Source organism: Drosophila montana, unplaced genomic scaffold (genome assembly GCF_035044405.1).
Source record: "Drosophila montana isolate Dmon_TW-CO22-7 unplaced genomic scaffold, ASM3504440v1 contig_2178_1, whole genome shotgun sequence".
NCBI classification, from domain to species: Eukaryota; Metazoa; Arthropoda; class Insecta; order Diptera; family Drosophilidae; genus Drosophila; species Drosophila montana.
The window spans coordinates 1,869,069-1,881,091 of NW_026997075.1; the positions used below are offsets into that span (position 1 = coordinate 1,869,069).

The window sequence follows — 12,023 nt, forward strand, 5'->3', positions numbered from 1 at the left end:
TTCAAACCCTGACTTGTCATATATTTTTAAAACTGTTCTCTAAAAATTTAATTTATCTGTACAATGGTCTGTTGTACTGAAAATATTGCAATCTGTGCATATTTTCACATACAAAAGGCGGGATAGATTTAATCTTTAATTCAAATTGGCATCTACCAAATATGGTTAGATAATTGCTACTATTGGAGCCCAAGCTATTTATGCCTATGGACTGGGTCTCCCTCAAACGAAGCTAAATACTAAGTTCATACTAGCAATGGCTGCCAGTTAATATTATATGTGTTACCTATATAAGGTTTAGCGAGTATTTTTGTGGGGTTATGTTATCTTCTTTATCTTCTTATCCAATGCTGCTTAAGGCCTAGTCGGATTATAGTAACCAAAATTGGTTTTGTGTGTAAGCTGTTTTTTTTTTTACAGTTTTGATGAACTGAAATGGGTTTGCCGAATCATTTGACGAGGCATTGCACAAATTCGGTAAACATAATCTTGACGCAAGCTGATGTTGCAAGCAGCACTCACAACAACAGCAAGTGTCATTGACTAATGTTGCATGAAGCGCATAAAGCAAGCAAACCACAATAACCAAAACCAAAAACCAAAACCCAAAACCAATCTAAAGGCAAACAAAACAATAGAACAGCTTCCAGTTGCCGCTCAAAGTTGCCGCAACCGTTTCTGCGGTTTCTGATGCAGCCCAGGCCCAGCCCCAGTCGCTGTTGCTGTTGCTATTGCAGTTGCAGCTCCCAAATAAAAAAATATTAAAAAAAAAGACGACCCAGCCACTGAGTCACACTGAGCCACTGAATGGCAATTTTGATGGCATGCCTATAATTTAATGCGGCTTTGTGTGGCATGCACCCATACAAAGTCATCTTTGCCGCTCGTAGCCGAAATGTGAATAGGTTGGCTGGGTCAGCATTAACTCATCAGCTGTAGAGAAAAGAGGGTGTGGGGGGAACTTGCTGGCTGCTTGAGGCATGTGGCAATTAATTTGAGCAGCTGCCACGGACTGACATTTGCGGCAAACGTGAAAGGGCGCAATTTTTACAATAGAAACATTTGTCGCAAGACACCTCCGCCCCACAGCCTCCCAACCAGCACCCCCTGCAAGCACCTTTGTTAGGGGGGCCCCCAATCACCGTTGCCGATCAATTCAACGCAGCCAATGTAGCAACATGGCAGGCGGCTTCGATGCGCTGCGCCGTGCCAAAATGTTAAATGGGACAAGACGACCACAGCGACGGGTCGGGGCACGGCTTTGCCACGGAGATGGAGTTGGAGTCGGAGTCGAAGCCGACCACTTGCCACACCAGCTGCAACAGCACAACAACAAATGCAGCAACAACATATATATATATATATATATATATATATGTATATATATTCGACTGCTACCCGAGTCCGGGCCTGTCTTAGACTTTGTTTCTTTTTCGTAAATGTCAGGAAAAAATATTTTGCTGAAAATCTTGGCAACGAAGATCGCGCCAGCAGCTGCATTCCTCAGCGGCAACATTTAATAGGCAAAATGGGTTATTAGGCAAAAGTCCCGCCGCCTACCCACACCAAGCAACTCTCCAATGTGGCGAACAAAACTCGCCAATGAAGAAGTTGCAGATTTGTTCACACTCGGTTCACATCGGTTGCAAACGTTTTGTGCAATGTTTATTGCGCAGAAATTGACCTTTTTTCTTGTGACTTTTTTGTTAATTTCTGTCTTTTTTGTGCCCTCCCTCATTATTTTTTGTTCAAGGTTTGAGCAATGAATGGGAATCCGCAATAGCTATACAAAAAGCTAAAGAAAATTTCATTTGCTGCGCTCAATGCCAGCACGACAACAACAGCGTACTCCACGCCTCAAATTGATCAGCTTTGTTGGATCTTCAACCATGGGAAATTTGTTAGCGCCGCAAATTATTTTAGTTTTTTTTTTTAATTTCAAGAATTTTTCAACCGCAAATCTGACTATAAGCTTGGCTGCTCAGCTTTAGTAACCCTGTGCAATTCTGGAGAAGTTAATATCATTAAATATCAGTGCTTACAGACTTACACACGCTATCTATACAGATTCGACTAAATAGCAAAATTCTAATAAATTGGTATTCTACTCCATGGAACTTCATTTGATCAAGTTTATTTGAATTCCTCGCAAAGAAAGGATAAATCAATTAACATAGACTTAACTCACACTTGCTTGTCAATTACTTAATCCTTACAGAGATGTTCAATTAAAGCTGAAGAACTCGTTAGATATAAAACAGAACCCGAAAGAATCGTACGAAAAGTTCAGCGTGAAGCTGACAGACTGGCTACTAGCTTTGTAAATCCTTGATCCCTTTAGGATTGTCACTTAAGCTGAAGAAGTCGTTCGAAATAAAACATTACCTGAAAGAGTCGTCCGAAATGTTCAGTGTGAAGCTGAAAGACTGGTCACTTGCTTTGTTAATGCTCCTGTATCTTTGCTGAGGATTTCAGTTAAGCTGAAGGAGTCGTTCGAAATGAAACAAAACTGAAAAGGCCGTCTGAAAAGTTAAATGTGAAGCTGAAAGACTTGTTACTTGCTGTTGCTTTCTTCACATGTTTAAAATTTAAATGCTTTTAAATCCTTGCAGAATTTTCATGTAAGCTGAGCTCGTTTAAAATAAAACAAACCCCGAATGAGTTGATAGAAAAAAGCCTGTAGAACTCGCACTTTAGCTGCAAACAATTTTAATATGAACCTAACAGACTGGTCACTAACGTTAGCATGTAAAAGGGAGGATTAATTAAGTAATTATAGAAATACGTTTAAGTGAGTTCAAGTAAACTCCTTGGAGTGATACTGAAATTTAATAGGTGTAAATTATTATTAGTTATAAATATGTTACAATACTATAGGAATACTGAACGAAGGTATTAAAAAAAGTGGTCATAAAAACATAGATCGTATACTGCGCGTAAATAAAATAGAATACATTTTGAATCTAATACCATGTAACCAAAAAATAGGACACACATACATATATTATATTTTCAACTGCAAATATATTAATATTAAATATTTGTGATAAACTCATATTTACTAACATACAAATCATCTATTTTAGACCGTTTTTTACGGTGTCGCTCAGTTCAACTCATCATAGGGTAATCTGTTAAGACATATTTTCTCAATTTTTCAGTAATCATTGTCAAAGCAAATATCGATTGGATTTAAGCTATCCATTTTGACATTCGAATCAGCTACTTAACAGCGCAATTGCTGTTGGACATGGACAACAACAATTCGGTTGTCGCACTGGACGCCATCGGGGAATGTGGCCAACTGACAAATGCATTATAATAAATGTCCTATGATTGTCACAGAGCTGTCAAATGTCAGCGAAATGTCAGTTACATGGCCGCATGGCATCGATAGCGCTCCTAGCTGATCATTGATCAGCTCAGCGATCATTGATCAGTGATCGATGAATGCTAGAAGCCAAATAGACAGTCGACTAGCCATAAGCGATTGATCTTATGACGACCTTGACTTTCAAGCGACAATCCAGTGAAATGTCAGGCCAGGCAGGTAAGCAGACTGAGAGGGAGAGAGAGTGAGCAGTTGGGCCTGGGGCAGTTAGAAAGAGACATTGGAACGACATGGAAACATAGTCAAGTACATACAGCCCGAGATTAGGTAAAGAAAACAAACGTTAACTTAATGAATAGGCAAAACAAAGAAGCGAACAGTGTGAGATACAATCAAAGTTGAGTCAAGTCAATCACTTGGACATACCGTACAAATTGTGTATTTTAAACGGATTTATCCGGTTCGACAGGGACACGGACACAGAGGCAGATACTGGCCATATGCCAAGTGGGTTCAATTAAAAGCACACAAAAACAACAATCGATGATCTCAAGGCTGTGGCCCCCGCACAAGCGATTCTAACAATCAAAGAACCAAAAAATGTATATCCACATATGTTTATAGTATAGTAGATATTAATGTATGTACGACGGCGATATCGATATGAAAAATTAATACTTATCAAACACGACAAGCGAATAACAAACAAATTACCAACAATTGCCATTAAAATATGTTTTCATTAACGTTTAATTGAGTCGAGAGGCCGAGCGCCAGTAAGCGTAAGGCGGTGGAGCGGGGGAGCTCATAAGATTTTGCTCATGCCATAAGCCAATGGCCAATGATTGTCAGCGTCGACGAGTGTGATTGATTGATGTACGATAAGCGGCAGGGCAGCCAGCGACAGCCGAGATTGCGGGGCTCGGTTCATTGGAGTGTAAGCCCCCCACATAAGTCTCAAGCACACACACACACATGGACAAACACACATTCACATAAGTAGAGTAGCTGCCTACCCTATTGTTCGCTATGGCGCACCCAAATTTGGCGATTCTAAGAGCAACAACAACAACAACAGCAGCTGAGACAACGACGGCCACTTAAGCGCCCGCCGCTAAGATCAATTTGAGGCGATAAGATTAGAGGGCGGCCAAGCGAATTGTGTATGAAGCCAATTGAACGCCCACAGCGTCGCTACAGCAATCCCCGAAACTCGCTACATAGAAGCATCGGACATTTCTCAATATAGCTATGCACCGTGGTGCGAGTAAAAGGAGAATTGGTTTAATCTGTCTTATATTAAACTGAAGACAAATCTGCAAGTTTTATATCATGCTCAAATAATTTTCTTTTAATCTTGTTAAAATAATACAGAAGTTAAGAGAATGCATAAATTTTAAAAATAGACGTAGCAAAATAATAGAATAATTTTGTATGATATATATATAATCCTAATGTTTATTTTCTATTTAACAATTTAACAGGCTTCTGACAATTTTGAAGTATATAAAATTGTATACCTCGGGGAAAAAATATATATGTAATGAGAATATAATATAATAATTGAAAATGGAAACGTCGCCAAAACCAGCATTTAATAATTATATAATAATTAAAAAATATCAAACTATTCTAAAATAATATTTACTAAATTCAGTATTCTGAATTTTTGGTAAATTAGGTTATTTTAATAATATAAATAATATATAAATGTAATGATCTATTAATACAAATATATAATATAGTCTAATATTATTAACTACCTTTAGTTTTCTTAACTCTTGGGAAATAAGTATATGATAATAACAATGACAATATAAAAATATAATAATAAAAACAATAAAATATATAATATAATATATCAACCACATTCAGTATTCTGAATTGTTTCGACATAAGTTTATTAAAAACATTGTAATATAGTAATTCCAAAATTTTAATAATATAAAAATATATAATACAATATAGTAATATAAACTACTTTCAAGCCTCTAAATTCTTGGGAATAACTATTGTCCATATATTATATAATTAGATGGAATTTTTCACTGTCATTTATTATTTGAGTAGTTTATCAGTTTTCCCTTTGCTGTGATCACCCTGTTCAGTCGATCACCAATTAATTCTAGACTAAAATAACTAATTGGTTCACGATCGGCAATCAAAGCGTCTTCAAGCCATCTGACTGACTCTAATTATCGACGATTCATAAACCTTGCCTGAACGGAGTCCCCAGAGATGTTCAGATGCAACAAGATGCCTTAGAACTGACCACAGGTTATCTTTAAATCTCGCAATTTCAATAGCTCATGTTTTACTTGGTCAAACTAATTGATATAAGAAATAAACATAAAGTATTTCATTTCGTCTTCTAGACTTTTGCACCACTGTGCGGCTTTGAGATCAGTTTAGCATTAGTACTTCTCTATGCCATAAGAAGCCCGCATATCTATCGATGTATGTGTGTACTTAGTTGGTTGTTTGCTTGGTTGGGCGCACAAAAAAAAAAACGAAAAACAAAAAAAATGCTGGGGTTAGGTACAATGTACATTCAAATAAGGAAGCAATTTGCCATGGCTCTGGGCTGGCGCGAGTAGGAAACGAAATCTAAGCCAAAGCGGACAAATTATGCGCGACGCCAACGCCGAACGGCAAACGTGAACGCAATAGTAAACGAAAGACTTAGGCAACAAACTGGCAGCTAAGAATTCTTTTTCGGCGCATTCATTTATTATTTAACCCGCCTGCCACACATACCAAAAGACAACCCTCATAACAGACTCTCGACAAACGAACCGATTAACTGTATTCAAACACCAACGCAGGTTGTCACAAAAGTTGCGGCAACTTCAGCCTCAACTTCAAAATGAAACTGAAACTGAACTGAAGCGGCGCATGTCAAGGACATTGACGTGAACGCTGATGGGCCGGCGTGGGCAAAGGTGAGGCAAGAGCCAAGTCGCTGCATTCATTTGCATAACAAGCGACACGGTTAACGGTCAAAATGCCTAAGCAAACAATTGCAAATCACTGAGTTTCGAGCTTTGAGCGCGTAGACCATTGTCGAGCGGCAGCAGGGCAGACCAAGAGGTGCGGCTAGCTGGCCCAGTCAGTCAGTCAGTCAGTCAGTCAGTCAGTAGCAACAATAGCAGCTGCATGTTGCATGCCTCAGAGCTGCTCTTCATATTTATGTATCAACTATTATTGTTGTTGCTGTGGATCGCTTACCGCGATTTACTGACCGTTTCTGACCGACTTTGTTTGCATTTTGAAACTACATCAAGTTTTGCGTAAATATTTGCCATTTTTATCGATGCGCCATTGTTATGCTCAAAAGAATGAAACGGAATGAGTTAAGCAGCGTTAAGGGCACAGGGGCACGGCCTGTCTGCAATTAAGTAAATGCTTAGCCAGTTACATCACAGATTCACAGACTCGCATCGTGAGCCAAGACAAAGCCTAATGAACTTCCGTTTTGTCAATGATTTTCTGTGTCAATTGCCAATTAATGCTGGCAACTGAGAAGTGGGCAAAATACACAAAGACACAACAACGACAACGACAAAAATCTGAAGCCAAAGACAATGCAAAGACAGTCCACGCAGCAATTAAAAGTTACGTGACTTGGATGAAAGACAATGATTGGAAAGGAAGATACAGAATAATTAGGTTAGGCGAAATTCAAAATTTGAGCATACGAAATAATTAATTGTATACAGTAGAGACCCGATTTCAGGGTCTAAGAAATTATGACTGCCCCCTTTTATGAGGTTCTCATAAATTCAAATACGTCCTATTAATCAGATTTGTTGGCAATCAAATCAACTTTTAACTTTGTTTGGCAACTCTTTGGCAAAACAACAAAACAATAATCTAACATCAAAAATAATGCAAAGACAGACCAAGCAGCAGTTAAAAGTTACGTCAGCTAAATAAACGACAATGACAGGAGAAGAAGACACAAACTTTTATTACAGCATAATTGGGTTAAGCGGAATTCAACAGTTGACAATAGTAAACAGCTGTATACAGTGGATACCCGAAATTAGGGTCTAACAAATAATAGCTGCTCTACTATGCGATTCTCATAAGTTCAAGTATGTCCTTTTGATGTGTTCTGTTAAGAACCCAATAAACCTATATCGTTTATCTCATACTCGAACACTTATTTACGCTTATAGTCTCCCTAATTCACTTGTTTACTTCCTTATCTTATGCCTATTTTCTCAGGACTCTTTCTCTTTCTCTCTCTAAATAATGTATATATATACACACAAGTTACTGACCCTCCTAGCTTATATTTAATATTATATTTTAGATTTTTATAGATTAACAAAATATCTAGTTCTTAGAGCTTGACACAAGCTATCTTCAAATTTTTTTGATGTATTAATTTTTATCTACTTATATTTATTAAAAACGTTTCCAAAAACAAAAATTTTACTGCTCACAGAAAATGTGCCTCGTTTATGATTCTCTTTCAGCTTTAATTATATTCATAAATTCATGTGCACATGATTGAAATATGGTTTTTAGTCAACAACAAGATTCTATTATAAACGCTGTAAAGAGTTCTTCAGCAGCACTTGAGAAAGATTGGCGAACAAAAAACAACTTACGATTTTGTAGCTTTCAGTTCGTGAGCATTTTGTGTGCGACGAATAGAAATTGATTGCTGAGCATGTACGAATTGCTTAGTTATTTCGGTAAATGGCAGAATAGTTAGCAACTGACAACTCGCATAATCAATAATCAAGTTGTTTGACTTAACAAAAGTCCAAAAAAAAAACTAACAAGATACTTTATAATCAATTCATTTGTGTGCATATCGCATTTAAATCAAGTGCCGACTACTGAAAAACCATGAATAATTCTTCAAGTACGAAATTCGTATTTGAATTTGAATTAAATGCTGCATTTGCATACATTTAACGAGCGAATGATGGACATAAACAAGAGAGCTGCTAACGCTGGCAACTTAATTATACAGTTTACGGGTAACAAGAACTCGGCAACTGAGATCGAACGCCTACGCAGTTGGCGAAAAAAACCGAAGAACTGCATTTGGAAATGTGTCTCGCCCACGGCAATTGGCAGGGTATCAATTTACACAGCGATGCGCCTGCTTGGACAGCTGATCCAAAAACGAATCAAGTTCTTCTCAATTACATGCAATGTCTTTTGGCTTTTGGCGCTTGGCGTTTGGCCATACGGCGCTCAAGTGCAGCACTTGACAACGCGATTAACTCGCTCGAGTGTTGAATGTGGCTTTGACGGTGGCTGCGACTGTGGCAGCCACTGCAGCAATCTGCCCTCCTGGCAGTCGAGAGCCCCCGTCCACATTGCAGTGATTGTTGTTTTAATTAACGAGCTCGGTAGAAAAAATCAATTGGTTCGCTCAGTACGTATTCGCAGTCAAGATCTTTCTTGAGCCATGTTGCTTCAATGCGGCGCCGCCGCTGGCCCACTTGAGCATTGGATTTCATCTCTATAGCATGTGTATGGTGGAAGACATTGAGGCATTGAATTGCTGCTGCTCCAAATGCTTAATACACTTGCAATAAGTGTATTTGTTTTATGACTGCCGTTTGTTTTGGCTTCTTTATTAGCACAAATGAGCTCGCATTTGCTATTCGTGTAGTTACTTCATAAAGCCAAACATTCTCGTAAACATGCCAAGCAAGCGAGGCATTTGCCGTTGCCATTGCCTTTGCCTCCGCCTTCGCCCACGCCCCGGGCCCACAAATGAGCTGGTAGCAAGGTCAGGCGACTGTGTACATACTTATTTGATTGAATGTAAACACATATCAAAAGTTATATGCGTACTTGAGCTTGGGATGAATACAAATTCAAATGCCGAAAAAGAACCCTCGATCAATGTATGTGGCTCTCCTGCATAAGCATATGAATATGTAATTCCCAAAGCTCAAATACTTGAATTCTTTTAATGCAGTAAGCTCGAAAAAAATTCAATGACAATATTATATAAAATACAAGAATTAACGTTGAATACAAATAGATTCGCTCGGCCTAGCTGTTCGTTCCATGCCGTCCCGTCTTGTGACTCCCCAATGCTTTTATACGAGCTAAATCATATACTAGCTCGCAAATATACGAAACTTTGAACTAATTTTTTACCAATTTTTTTCTATAACCTATTATATATAGACCTAATAAGCAGCTAACATGTAGGGAGCATGATGAAAATATTAACTTGACAGCTATATGATGTAGTCCTCTCCGGCTCATTTCAACAAAGATTCGTTAGAGATTAGTTTTACCTGGAGACAGACGGACAAATTAGCCTGACCATCTACACGGCTATTGATATTAATCCTTAATATATATACACTTTATGGGCTCGTTGACTTATCCTCCTTCTTATGATACCCTCCACATGGATATAAGAAAACGTATCCAAATATTGAGCTGTTTTGAAATAAATATTTAATTTTTTTGATTTAGAATAGAGCGTTGATCTGATTAGCTGAAATTGTGCCAGATGCCGGCAGGTGCCACAATGTCAAGACCGTTGGCGTATATTTGGTGTATATTTGTGTGTATATTTGTGTATATTTGGTGGTCGTTACGTAAGTCTTCTTCCGCCGTGTATTCTACGAGAAGCGCATGCATTTGGCCTTCTGAGTGTATGTAACGGCGCCGTACTCTTCGACTATTTGATCTATTGCTATTTTGTTGAGATTCTCCAAGTACAGGCGCGTTTTGCGCGATTGTATGATATAGCTGATGACGTCATGCATGTTATTGAAGAAAAGGAAGCCGGCGGTGCCGCAGCTAAGGTCCAAATAACGGAATCGGTTCACATCGCAGGTGCATCCATCATAGAGGAAGTAGATGAAGTCATTGTTGTTATGGAACCGGAATACCACATAATTGCCCCACGGCGCCATCACAAAGACACGTTCCGCACAGCGAAATCCGGCGCGCAGTAGCTTACAGATGCTATCGTAACATCCATTCTCGGAGCCAACAACGGCCATTGTTTCCGGAATGCGCAGCAAAGCCGGGTAATGATTGGGCTGTGCACGGAGCACATCATGCGGGCCGGTGGACTCGGGACATGGATCCAATGGCTGTATCTGTTTTGGTGGCTCGGGACATGGTGGACATTCTTGTACAACAGCCGCAGCTGGCGCAACAATAGTCGCCTTCTTCTTTCCCTTCTTTCCCTTTTTACCTTTTCCCTTTCCCTTGCCCTTTCCCTTGCCCATCCTGCACGGTTAGCACACAATCTCTATCTAGAACTTAGCCTGCAACGGTATCCTCCTTCTCATATTGTCCGGCAGCAGTCTTCTATTAGGAGCTTAGCATCCATTGTGCACTCGCAATTAGGAATCGTGAGTATGCTGCTATTGTTACACTCACCTGAAACTGGTTGAACTCCAGGCAAATGCAACGTACTATTCCAATATTTTATTTTTTGTTATATTAAACTGGAAGCCAAACCAAATTTTTTCCGTGTAAATTTTTTGCCGTGAAAATTTTTTTCCAAAATTTTTACCGAGATTTTTGTTTTTGTTTGTACACATGTACAACCAGTTCTGATTCTGAAATTATGAGGAATGCTATTAAGAAGACTATCCCCAATAATTACAGCTATCTGCCCGGCTACTTTGATCCATCGAAATGTACAACAATCAAAATTTTGTTGACCACTTTAATATTTGGAATTTACGATTACAACGATAAGGTACAATAACTTTTATGATATTTAAATGTTGTCTTACCTACTGTATTATTATTGAAAGTGTTGGCCAATTTAGCCTCTTCTCCATTTTCATTAAGAACGTTTATTTTTATACCCTGAACCCATTGAAAATAGGAGCCCGTGCAGTACGATTTTGTTTCCGATAATCGAAAACTTGCCCCTTTTCCAAGCAATCGATAAGTATCGATTACCTCGCCAGGAGTATTCCTCCAAGGCGAACTTCTTGATCATAAAGACGGCCATCGCTACCTGGAAGTCTACCTTGATCGCAGGCTCACTTGGAGCAAACACATCGCAACAACATGCCACAGCGTACGTCAAAAACTAAAAAGTATGGCTTGGCTCCTTAAGGCAAGCAGCAAGCTTTCTCTGAGCAATAAGGTGCTGCTTAATAAAACCCTCCCGGCCCCAGTCTGGCGCTATGCAAGCCAAATTTTCGGCACGGCAGTAAAATCTCACTTGAGGAAAATAAGTGTCTTCCAAGCCAAGGTACTCAGACTGAGTGCTGGGGCTCCCTGGTACATCCGCAACCGAGCCCTAGCAAGAGACCTAAAGGTCCCCTTGGTGGGTGACCTTCTACGTCAGCAGTCCACCAGCTACATGGCCCGTCTTTCTGCCCACCCTAATATATTGGCTAGAAGACTTTTCAGAAGAAAGCGACGGAGACTTCGCAGAATCCACCCCATCGACCTCCCAAACCGGGTAATCATTTGAAAAAAAAAAAAAAAAATAAATAAAAATAATAATAATAATCATAATAAAATATAAGATAAACTGAATAATTATGAAACTTAATAGGTAAAATTAAGTATGTTTATCCCATTATAGTCAAGCTAGGTTAAGATGCTCATGAATAGTATCAATAAATTAGCTAATAAAGAGGGGAAAAAAAAAAAAAGATAAGTATCGATATCGGAATCCAGTTTTTTGAGCGTAAACTTGACATTTACGTTAAATGATATT

The 12,023-nt window shown here is 38.9% G+C and overlaps 1 protein-coding gene and 2 long non-coding RNA genes across 4 annotated transcripts; 1 reads left to right on the forward strand and 2 right to left on the reverse strand.

The window, feature by feature from the left end:
• Positions 1-9,138: 9,138 nt before the first annotated feature.
• LOC135427492 (uncharacterized) lies at positions 9,139-9,872 on the reverse strand. The gene is made up of 2 exons (XR_010436066.1): positions 9,682-9,872; positions 9,139-9,612 (listed from the first exon to the last, which is right to left on the reverse strand). It is a non-coding gene; the product is annotated as an uncharacterized LOC135427492 (long non-coding RNA).
• Positions 9,873-9,938: 66 nt separating this feature from the next.
• LOC135427493 (uncharacterized) lies at positions 9,939-10,877 on the reverse strand. 2 transcript variants are annotated; one of them, XM_064681012.1, is made up of 2 exons: positions 10,718-10,877; positions 9,939-10,655 (listed from the first exon to the last, which is right to left on the reverse strand). In XM_064681012.1, the coding sequence occupies exon 2, from the start codon at positions 10,561-10,563 to the stop codon at positions 9,946-9,948; it is 618 nt and encodes a 205-aa protein (XP_064537082.1). In that variant the 5' UTR covers positions 10,564-10,655; positions 10,718-10,877; the 3' UTR covers positions 9,939-9,945. The 2 variants fall into 2 exon arrangements, with proteins under 2 accessions (XP_064537082.1, XP_064537083.1); XM_064681013.1 differs by having other exon boundaries at positions 9,939-10,645; positions 10,718-10,872.
• A 34-nt stretch (positions 10,878-10,911) lies between these two features.
• Positions 10,912-11,273, forward strand: LOC135427494 (uncharacterized). Its single transcript, XR_010436068.1, has 2 exons — positions 10,912-11,042; positions 11,175-11,273. It is a non-coding gene; the product is annotated as an uncharacterized LOC135427494 (long non-coding RNA).
• Positions 11,274-12,023: the final 750 nt, after the last annotated feature.

Excerpts from the sequence above, each read along its gene's own strand:
- LOC135427493 (XM_064681012.1), bottom strand. The coding sequence starts at position 10,563 with ATGGGCAAGGGAAAGGGCAAGGGAAAGGGAAAAGGTAAAAAGGGAAAG.